This window comes from Lynx rufus, unplaced genomic scaffold (assembly GCF_022079265.1).
Source record: "Lynx rufus isolate CCGP_SWC_20201006 ecotype Redwood Valley unplaced genomic scaffold, mLynRuf1.p SCAF_55, whole genome shotgun sequence".
In the NCBI taxonomy this organism is placed as follows: Eukaryota; Metazoa; Chordata; class Mammalia; order Carnivora; family Felidae; genus Lynx; species Lynx rufus.
Window position 1 is genome coordinate 665,229 of NW_025814873.1, and position 11,181 is coordinate 676,409.

The 11,181-nt window shown below is 67.3% G+C and overlaps 1 protein-coding gene across 1 annotated transcript; it reads right to left on the reverse strand.

Moving 5' to 3' along the window:
- Positions 1–9,246: 9,246 nt before the first annotated feature.
- LOC124527808 (basic salivary proline-rich protein 3-like) lies at positions 9,247–10,182 on the reverse strand. The gene has a single exon (XM_047101049.1). It carries the CDS (start codon positions 10,180–10,182, stop codon positions 9,247–9,249), a length of 936 nt encoding a protein of 311 aa, XP_046957005.1.
- Between the last annotated feature and the right edge of the window lie 999 nt (positions 10,183–11,181).

Consider the following 11,181-nt stretch of genomic DNA (forward strand, 5'->3'; position numbering starts at 1 on the left):
ATGGGAATGTCCGGGAGGCTGGCTTCAGGTAGGGCTTAATCCGGAGGTCAGCCTGGGCCGACATGTCCGGATCTCCCTGGCTCTGTGCTCAGCTGTTCCTTCCTGACTGTTTGCACTGACCCGGGGGCATTGCTGGCTTGACTGAGGTTACCTGCCCGTACCTGGGCCATCCAGGTCACGAATGGGGGAGACACAGGCCCCCACTGACTTACCAGACCTGGCTTTGGCCATGGTGAGGGTAGGGCCCCTGAGACTGTACTTGCGGGGGGGTGGGGTGCTCCTCAAAGCGGGCTGAGGGGCCTTTAGCCAATGCGGGAGGGAGGCAGCAGGCAGAAAGAGCCCCTGTCCCCCACAAAGAGGCTACCGTGCCCCCAACAAACGCGGGGACGGAGCCCCGTCTGCCCCTCCCAGGGGAGGCTCCCGGCCGGAGCGGGTTCCCTGCCGCACGCACGCCCTGGGGGCTGGGCCAGCAGCCCGGCCTGGCCGCAGGGGGGGTCAGGCTGCCAGACAGCCCCCGCGCCCCGAGCTTTTCCACGGCAACGGCTGCACCAGCCGACCACTCGGTTCGGCAGTCACTTTATGAGCCTCTCGGAGTAGGCCACACCCCACGTCCCGGAGAGGACAGCGGGCGCCAGGCCGGGGGCGCGTCCACCGTGACTCCACGGAGGGCCGGGCAGGGCTGGGACAGGCTGAAGCTCGTTCCTCGCGGACACCTAGGTTCTCCCGGGCGGCCGAGCACGACTGAGGTCAGGCCTGACGTTTTGCGGGTGGATGACCTCAAGCACTAGCGGTCTGGGTGTTGGGCTCCTCATCTGTAGAACACGAAGAATCACGCCCACGCCCTAGGGTGAGGGACACGGCCAGGTGTGGCGATGGAAGCGTCGCCGGGCTCCTCCACTGGGCGCCTTGAGGACAGGCAGGAAGATGCGGGCGCCCGGAGACGACCGAAGTCAGGGACTCGGGTCTAAGAGAGGAGGCGTGTTGGGGAGAAGCAAAGCAAACCGAGGCCTCCCTTCTTCCTAATTGATCCAGCAGGTCTCGGTCTCCTCGGGACGGAGCCGGGAGCACCGCCCCGGGTGAGTGCAACGGGCCGGGGGCAGGGAGGGACTCCTGACGGTTGTCGAAGGTGTGGCGCTGCCGGTGGGACCCCTACAGGTTACCGGCAGTGGGCCCGGATTCGCTGTGAAGGCACGTGGCAAACTCTAGGCTGACCACCAAAAATTTTTTCCAGGAGATGTTGTTGATATGCTTGAAAGGGACACAGGTGTGTTTGGGGTGCCGGGGGCCCCGGGGCGGCACCACCCTGGGGGGGCCGGCACACGAGGGACAGGGCCGTGGACGCTGGAGCAGAGACACGGGAGCAGGGAGGGAAGGACGGGGGGACGGGGCTGCAGCCGGTCCAGGGAACAAACACCTTCTGTCCCTGTCCTGCCTGCACTGCCACCAGGGCAGGGGCCCCCGACTCAGCTCGTCAGCTCTGGGGCCGAGCAGGACGGTGAGGCTGGAGGCTGGGACGTCCAGACAGAAGTTCCAGGACAAGTACAGGCGAGTGGCCTGCGCCTGTCCTGAGCCCTCGGGGAGGCTGGACCTGTCCTTGGAGGCTGTTCTCTGTGGGTCTGGGTCTAGCCCCTGGGGTGTTCAGTTACCGCCCTTGTAACCGCCTTGGACAGATTGTCTGCCCGCCCCCCCCCCCAGCAGCGTTGAGCTCTGTCTCCCACCCCTACCCCCGGGGGGAACGATGGTGAGCTCTCTCCCGTCCCCCCCCACCCCGACCCCGCCCTGGGAACGGCGGTGTGCAAACAGCCAGCCCCGAAAATTTGATAAAATTTACGAACCGATGTTACTCACCTGAAAACTCCAATCGCTCTCCATCCACGACGGCCTTGGGCCGACAGACGGCAGGCCCGCTGCCCCGGGCCCCTCCGGGGGCTGTGGGCGGTGCTGGGGCGACTCCTGGCACCAGTGGCTACGGCAGTCGGGCCCAAGGGCCTGCGCCGATTCCCGGTCCCAGGTGCCCCTCGGGGGCTGTCAGAGGGTGAATCCAGGGAGCACCTACCTGCTGCTCCAGCAAGAGCGGTTTTGGAATGGCCCTGGGGGCCCCGGGGGGTTGTGTACCCTCACAGTTTACGTGGGTGGCCTGGGCTGCTTAAGGGCTCCACAGGCTGTGTCCTTCCAGGCGCTCTGGGGGGGGGGGCGCTGTGGCCAGAGAGGGACATCGGTCGGCTCGCGGAGGGGCTTGGAGAGCAAGTGCTGTGTGGCTCCATGCAGGGTGGCCGCTGGGGGATGGGCGCATGGTGGGATCAGGCTGGACCGTAGGGGGCAGAGCTCTGAAGTGCAGGGCACGGTGTTGGGACCTGAGGGAACGGACCGTGTGAGGTGAGGCGTGTAGAGAGCATGAGTGGATAGTATGTGGGGAGGGTATGGCGGACGTGGAAGGTATGGGTGGACAGTCCAGCGCCCCGTGTGATCTGAGTCAAGGTCAGACCCACGTGTGACGGGGCCCTCAACCCCTCGGAGGCCCCCTGCCACATGCTCAGGATCCGGACGAAGCAGAAGCAGGGTGTCCCTGCGGCCTGGGGGGGACCCGATGTCTGCACAGACCTGACGAAATGTGACATCTGGCTCACACCCGTGACCAAAGCTTTTCTGGGGGGGGGGGGTTGGGCACGGGCAGAGCGGGTTCAGCCCAGCTCCAGCCTCGCTCTCTGTTGTTGAGACCTGACAGCTTTCCTAGAATCTGGAAGCCCCCCCCCCCGCCCCCGTTTCTCTCCTACCCTCACATCCAACCAGGCCACTCACTGATCGGTCCGTGCTCCGGGCCAGGGTGGGGACCGGAGTGGGGCCTCCTGATTCCCCAGGGCTGTGCTGCACGCTCACTGGTTGCCCGGACATGGCTGGAGCCCCTGCCGAAGGCCCGCGTTCTGGGCCCGGGACGCAGCTGCACCAGCCGGCCTGCTGGGTGTCACGTCAGGTGCCACGGAGAGAAATAAGGCGGGAGGGGTAGGGGGCGAGCGTGCAGGGAAGGGCCCGCTGGGAGGCACCTCGCCTGGAGCAGGTGAGGCCGTGAGCTGGGGCGCCTCGTGTCTGCTGCTCTGCGCCGGGACCGCGGTTACCCCGGCCGTCCTAGAACTCGGCCTGCATCGCGGCACAGACTTGCCCAGGCCTCCCACGCGCAGACGGCCGGCCGGGGGCTGCCGAGTCTCCAGCGTGGAGGGAACCAAGTCCTATAAACAAGCAAAGGCAAGAGGCCCGGTGGGAAGCCGGTGCCCGCCCAGAGGGGAGGCGTGGCCGGAGACCCGTCCTTGACCTGCCGTGCACATCGGCACCCCCCTCCAGGCGAGGCGCTGGCCTCTGCCGCCGAGCTGGCTGTGGACCAGAGGACAGACGCGCAGGAAGGCCTTAAGGGTTTCCTATTGGCCTAAGCTACCCGGAAGGACTGGCCAGCTCTCAAGCCGGGGGCGCCGGGGGAGAGGCGGGTTTGGGGCGCTACGTTTGTGTCCTGGGGCCACAGTAACAAAGCGCCACCAGCCGCGTGGCTTCAAACAAGAGACGTGTGGTGTCTCAGTTCTGGAGGCCAGACATCCGAGATCAATGTGTCCTCGGGGCCGGGCTCCCTCCGGAGAGCCCCGGGGAGGGTCCTTCTTGCCCCGTCCAACTTCTGTCGTATCCCCCGGGTCTCTGACCTGCGCCCAGCTCAGCTTCCCCGTCCGTGCAGCCCTGTGGCCCCCCCACCCCCCCTCCCGAGGGATCACAGGCTCTGGAGTGTGTGTGCGGTGTGGGCGTCCCCGGGTTTGAATAGGAGGGTTAAGGCCACCTCCGCCCCCACATGGACTTTGTTCAGGAGGAAATGTCTAACACCACGTGGTCACTGGAGTAACAATGACAGCCTCTGCGGCTCGCGCACTCTGGGCGCCTTATCCAGTGACCTCCCTGGGGCGCGAGACCACCGAGGAGGCGTCACCGTGCCCGGCTTCCCGTGAAAGCGGACGGTCGGAGCCCGGATCACTCAGCTGCAAGTCATGCTGCTGAGGTTCAGCGGCCCGTGCTCCCCCTTCCAGGCCATTCTGCACGAAGACGGAACAGCAGCCAGAGAGGCACTTGGCAGAGGCCGCGGGCTCGGAGGGCGGGGGCAGGAGGCCAGCCGCCCTGGGTCGCGTCGACTGTGGCTCCCAGCCACACCAGCTGTGGCGTGAGGAGAGGGCAGCGGCACTTCCTCTGCCCGCGACGGGGCTTGTCTACACGGCCACGGGGAGGCCTGGGCACCACAGCCGCCTGAGGCCAGGTCACCTGCTCATCCCTGCATCCGCTCATGAGCGAGGCTGACGGTGCGTGTGCTGTGGGTCAGGCCCCGTTCTGGGCGCTGGTAACCAGCAGAGGCCAAGACGTGAGGGGCCCTGCCCGGCGTGGGGCGACTGTCTCCAAGAATGTCCAGCCGGACGCATCAGAGGGAGACACAGGGCCCCCTGCTGAGGCTTCGCAAGGCCAGGGACACTGCAGCCTCTGTGGGAGATGCGATGGGGCCAGGCGGGGCTGGGTTGCAGGCCCCCAGGAGCTCCTTCACCTGGGCACCCGGGGGCTGGGAGCGAGAGAGGAAGGCGAGGCTGAGGGCAGACAGGGGAGGAGCTGGGGAGCACAGGCTGCAGGGGACAGTCTGGTGGCCTGGATTCCGCCCGCTGGTGGGGCCCCGGCCGGCCGGGCAAGAACTTAGCTGCCCTCACGCTGCAGACTCTCAACATCCGTTCAGGTTCCACTGATCGGCGGGGGGGGGGAGGGGGGCGGGAGAGTTTTATTTTTTCCCAACACTTCGTCATGAAAGCTTTCAAACACAGAAGCCGAAGGAACGTCCGGGGCAGATCGGCGTGCCCGCCACCCACGCCCCCTCCCTCCGGGCAGCCGGGACAGGCGGCCCAGACAAGTGTCCACAGCCCCGGGGGCGAAGAGCCCAGGAGTTTCCTTCCCCTCCTTGTTTCGGGGCCGGAAGCTGAGATCCTGGTGTCACAGGCCGCTGCCCCCCCCCCCCGGCCGCTGGCGTCCTTGTCCCGTGGCCGCGGCCCACCTCTGCCTCGACGTCAGGTGCCCTCCGCCTCTGTGTCCCTGGATTTGGGGCCCACCCTAATCTGGGCTCATAACATAATCGCATCACAAAGACCCTTTTTCCAGATGAAGTCCATGCGCCCCATGGACACCTCTTTTGGGGCCACCAAACGGTCAGCAAGGGCTGGGCCCGGGGGAGGCGGGGCCCTTAGCCCACGAGTAATGACTCACTAAACACCGAGCCTGCCGGGAGGTGCTGGTGCATGCCGGGCTTTAGGCGCACACTGGTCACCACTGCAAATCAAGACGTGGGCCTTAGGACGTGCGGGGGGTAGGCTGAGGGCTGCGGATGTCGGGGCGACCCGGTGCTCGCCTTGCTCCTCGGCACCGCTCATTTCCGAGCACACACATACGCGGACGATGAAGGTAATTAAACGAAGATGAAAATTTAATTTAAAGCCTGACCTACAAACAAGAGAGGCCCGGTGTCCCCCGAAAGTCAGTCCTGGGGGGCGGCTGGGGGCAGGTGCAGGAGGCGCTGAGGAGGCGGTTCTCTGCGGCGGGGCTCCCCGGGTTTGCTGTGTGGGGCGCTGGGCCCCAGAAGGGCCGGGATTGAGGGCTGGCTCTGCCTTTGCCTCCCTGATTCCTTCTCGTCCCGGCCGCTACCTCTGGCCAGGGGGTGCCAGGCGGCTCCCCAGCTCTCTGAACAGACACGGCCCTGTATGTCCCCGGGCTGTCCACGTGCCCCCCCACCCCCACCCCAGCAGAGCCAGCAGGGCTCTTGGCTGGGGAGACAAGGCTGGGGACACAGAGAAAACCGAGGGAGGTTCCCGTGTCCACGAGGGCACAGGGCATGGAGCCCACGGACCACTGGGACACGGGCCTCAGGCGACGTTCTCACCCGAAACGATGCTCCGGGGCACGGAGAGAGGGAGCAGTCCCCGTCCCTGCCGCCTACCTAATCAGCACGGACTTGTGGCTCGGAGCGGCGCGTCTGGGGTCAGACGTCCGAGGCCCACGCGTGGGCCGGGCTGGTCCCTCCGGAGGCTCTGGGGGGAGCGCACCCCCCGCCCCGTGTGCTTTCTGGGTGCTGCCCTCATCCTCGGCTCTGCATCACCCCAGCCTCTGCTGCGGCCTCGACCCCTTCCGGGCCTCACCCTCCCACCGCCGACGGTAAGGGCCCTCTGGGCGACTGGGCCCTTCCCCCGGTCATCCAGGACAGTCTCCCGCTGAGGAACCTTAGTTTAACAATCTCCTCAAAGGCCCTTCGCCTGACAATCTGACGTATTCACGTTATAAGCACACAGAGCAGGACCTGGTGTCCCTGGGACTCTTCTGCCCACCACACCTGAGTGACACAGAGCCTCACTGGACATTGAAACACGTGCATTTTAGGGGCGCCTGGGTGGCGCGGTCGGTTGAGCCTCCAACTTCGGCTCAGGCCGTGATCTCGTGGTTTGCGAGTTCGAGCCCCACGTCTGGCTCTGTGCTGACGGCTCGGAGCCTGGAGCCTACTTCGGATTCTGTGTCTCCCTCTCTCTCTGCCCCTCCCCTGCTCATGCTCTGTCTTTCTCTGTCACAAAAATAAAGAAAAACATTTTTTTAAAAAAAGAAAAAACCACGTGCATTTTAGCAGTATGTTTGGCAGACTTTCGACGTGTTCTGGGGTGAGCTGCAGCCGCTGAGGCCGGCGGGAGGGAGGCGCGGCCCCGCCCTGTGCCAGTCATGAAGGCGGTGGGGGGGTGGGTCCCCCAGAGAGAGACCCAAGGGCCGTGCCAACAACGTCGTTTCCCACCTTGAGGACAGGTGGCGCCGTGCTGCGCGTGGCCTCGGATGAGTTAGTGACCGCCCTGTGTCCCCGATTCCTCACCAGGAACAGTCTGCCTCGGAAGGGGAGCGAGGGCTGAGGCGGGGTGACACTGGCACGTCGACAGAGCCCCCCCACCCGTGTGCTCTCCTCCCGTCCGCGTGCAGTGGAACCTGGCGGGCTCGTGCCCTGGCCGGAGCAGCCCCTCGACGCCTCCTCTCCTAGGACATCCACGCTCAGGGCCAGCCACCCTGCTGAGAGGAAGCCCCAGCAGCCCACGTGGGGAGAGGCCACGGGGGTGGGGGAGGAACCAAGCCCTCGGCCCCCAGCCACTCACCGCGGACGTGCACCCTCAGCCTGGCCAAGCTCCTCTGGTGACCGAGTCCCGGGCAGAGACGTGCGGGTTCACGAGCGAAAGAAATGAGTGTGGCGGACTGAGCCTCCGGGTTTCGGGGTGGCTGGTCTAGCGGCGGCAGAAAAGCGACGCACCACGGAGCACGGAGCACGGTGTGAGCACGAGGTCAGTGCTCGCAAACGTTGGCCGCTCTGGTCGGGAGGCCCCGGGGTCACTACCGTCCCAGGGGTCCCGTGACACCACACGACGCTTCCTGGAGGCGGGAGCAAGCGCCGCCTGCCGCCAGCGTCCTGGGGGTCCTGGACCGGGCGAAGGCGTGCAGAGGCGCCTCCGACACGCGGAACCGGGGGGCTCGAGGGACGTTGTCTTCCGGGCGCCTCGTGTCCGACTTCCTTGGGGCGCCGTGTCTCCCTTCTGCGACGGTCTACTCTCCCGGGCCCCCCGCCCCCCAGGGCCCTCGGATGGAGGGGAGAAGGGCTTCCTGTGGCCCCCGCCTCTGCAGCAGAGCCCCGCACGGCCCTGGGCCTGTGGACGGCGTGGACACCTGCCAGCACGTCAGGTCGGTGCAGGGGTCTCTGCGGGGGTGACCGTGCCGCCAGGGACACTTTGGTTTTCACATCAGGCGTCTTTCTCCCCCTCTGGGCTCCTCCGCCTCCCCGAGAGGCCTCTTGCGAAGACAGTGGTCCCACCCGCTCATCCGGGATAATCCTGTTTTAAGGTCAGCTGATTATCGGCTTTAATTCCATCTGCAGCCTTAATCCCCCTGCCGTGTAACCTAATATATTCATAAATTCTGGGATCAGTGTGGCAGCCAGGCCTCGGCTTAACTTGATCACATCAGCAGAGACTTCTTCCAAATAAGGTTGCATTCAGGTGCTGGGGGTGAGGGCTTGGGCACATTGTTTTGGGGGCTGTCACCCCCCCCCCCCGACGAGAGCTTAGGTGAGCGTATGACACGCCGTGAGCTCAGTGTGCGCTGGGTGGCCCGGCGGGGCACGCGCATGGGCCTGGGGCCAGCCTCCTCACCCTCCGAGAGCCACCTCACCTGTCTCTGGTGTCTCTGCACGGACCAGGAAGGAAGCCTCCCAGCATGACGGCTGTAAGCCTGACCCGGCTGCCAGCTCACAGCCGTCGAGGGGCCCCTCCCGCCCCCGCCGTCTCTCGCTCTCCAGCCCGCTAACCCGATGGCTTCTGCGGCAGCCGCCTCTGGGCTCCCCAAGGACAGGAGGGTTGTTGAGGCCCCTGAGATCTGGGCCAGGAGCTCGTGTGGCATCCCTCCCCACGTCCTAATGGTCAAGGCTGGACACAAGGCGGGCCCTGATCTGGGCTGGGGCACGTGGACCCCAGCTGACGGGGAGACGGCAAAGTTGCACTGGGAGGGGCCTGAGCCCAGGGGACAGCGGGGCCTGGCGGGTCTCGCCTCGCCCCGCACCCAGCAGGGCCTGCGTGTGGGCCCTTGTTCTGAACTTTAGGAAGCTCTGCTCCTGGCTGACCTCATAGCCCACCCCAGTCTGCTGGGTGTGCGCCTGCACACGCGTGCTCACGCACTCACACACAGACCCAGGACTTTCCTTATAAAGCTGTAACCCTAAGACTTCAAACACCCATGTTTATTCCAAATACAGAGCTCTCCTGCCCAGGCCATCTGCCTGCGTGCTGGTATAATGCTCAGGGCAGCAAGTCTTCAGCAACCCTCCTGGTGCCCCCTTCATGCCTGGCCCCTGGGGATCCCTGGTCTCTGCATGGGGGCCCTGGGCATCCCTGGTCTTCTCAGGGGGCCCTTGGACACCCCTCGTCTCCACCGGGGGCCCCTGGGCATCCCGGGTCTCTGCCAGGGGGCCCTGGATACCCCTGGTCTCTGCCGGGGGGCCCTGGGCATCCCTGGTCTCCGCCGGGGCCCCCTGGACACCCCTGGTCTCCGCCGGGGGCCCCTGGGCATCCCGGGTCTCTGCTGGGAGCCCCTGGACAACCCTCGTCTCCGCCGGGGGGCCTGGGCATCCCTGGTCTCCACCGGGGGGCCCTGGGCATCCTGGGTCTCTGCTGGGGGCCCCTAGGCACCCCTGGTCTCCGGCGGGGGCCCCTGGACACCCCTGGTCTCCGCCTGGGGGGCCTGGGCATCCTGGGTCTCTGCCGGGGGCCCCTGGACACCCCTGGTCTCCGCCGGGGGGGCCCTGGGCATCCCGGGTCTCTGCTGGGAGCCCCTGGACACCCCTCCTCTCCGCCGGGGGGCCCTGGGCATCCCAGGTCTCTGCCAGGGCCCCCTGGACAACCCTGGTCTCCGCCGGGGGGCCCTGGACACCTCTGGTCTCTGCCAGGGGCCCCTGGGCATCCCGGGTCTCCGCCGGGGGCCCCTGGACATCCCTGGTCTCCGCCGGGGCCCCTGGGCATCCTGGGTCTCTGCCGGGGGGCCCTGGGCATCCCTGGTCTCTGCCGGGGGGCCCTGGGCATCCCAGGTCTCTGCCGGGGCCCCCTGGACACCCCTGGTCTCCGCCAGGGGCCCCTGGGCATCCCGGGTCTCCGCCGGGGGCCCCTGGATACTCCCGGTCTTTGCCGGGGGGCCCTGGGCATCCCAGGTCTCTGCCAGGGCCCCCTGGACAACCCTGGTCTCCGCCGGGGGGCCCTGGGCATCCCAGGTCCCCGCCGGGGGCCCCTGGACACCCCTGGTCTCTGCCAGGGGCCCCTGGGCATCCCGGGTCTCCGCCGGGGGCCCCTGGACATCCCTGGTCTCCGCCGGGGCCCCTGGGCATCCTGGGTCTCTGCCGGGGGGCCCTGGGCATCCCTGGTCTCTGCCGGGGGGCCCTGGGCATCCCAGGTCTCTGCTGGGGCCCCCTGGACACCCCTGGTCTCTGCCAGGGGCCCCTGGGCATCCCGGGTCTCCGCCGGGGGCCCCTGGATACTCCCGGTCTTTGCCGGGGGGCCCTGGGCATCCCAGGTCTCTGCCGGGGCCCCCCGGACACCCCTGGTCTCTGCCGGGGCCCCTGGGCATTCCTGGTCTCTGCTGGGGTCCCCTAGGCACCCCTGGTCTCTGCAGGGGGCCCCTGGGCATCCCTGGCCTCTTCCCTGTGGCCTTGGAGCAGAGAGAAGGCAGGGCCCTACACCAGTCAGCAGCTCTCCTGTCTGAGCAGCCCCAGGCCCCTGGAGACCCCTGCCCCACCTGCTCCCCGAGGCAGCGCTGCCCAGACCCTTGTCTCCCACCACCGGCCTCCGCTGTCACGAAGGGGCCAGGGTCTCCGGCTTCCCCAGGGACCCTCCCGGGACACTGGCCACCCATCTGCAGCTAGCGCTCTCCTGGCCCTGCACACACCTGTATCTGCGGGGAGGAGCCCTGGGTGGCCTCAGCCCTCTCCCACTGTCCCTGTGAAGCTGGGCTTTCCAGACCCGCTCCCACCTCAGGCTTCTCACCCCTGTCCCTCAGAGAAGGGTAAGTGCCTTCAGGGGCAGGCAGGGGTGAGGAGGGGGCTCCCCGGCAGTGGGAAGGAAGCCGAGATCGGACGTGGGTCGTGGGTCCCGTGCAGATCTGGGGACCCCTCCACACCGCACACCCTCTCCCAGAAGAAAAGCCGCAGTCCTCAGGAACGTCTCTGGAGGCCCGCCCCCGGGCCCCGGGCCCCCACGCTGTGGGCCGGATGTCTCCTTAACGCTTCCCACGCAGGCCAAGGATGGGGGCCCCTGACCACCGGGGCTGGGCGCCCGCTCGCCCTCACCCGGGGCCGCTGCCTGCAGGCTGGGGGCAGGGCCAGGCCGGGTGGGGCGCCCCCACGCCTGGCCGTCCAGGGCCCGTGGCGAACCGGCCCCGGGTCTCCCTGGCTTCACCAAACCCCCCTTTGGGGGAGTAACAGGGCCTGCTCAGCTCAGCCGCACTCATTGCAGATGAACGCACTTCCTGAGTCACCGCGGGGATTCGGGGACTCAGTTCAGTGCCCGTCCTCTTGCTGCTGGCTGGTGAGAGGCCGGTCGGTCGGGAACCTGGCTGCTGGGGCCAGCC

Excerpts from the sequence above, each read along its gene's own strand:
- LOC124527808 (XM_047101049.1), bottom strand. The coding sequence starts at position 10,182 with ATGCCCAGGGGCCCCGGCAGAGACCAGGGGTGTCCGGGGGGCCCCGGC.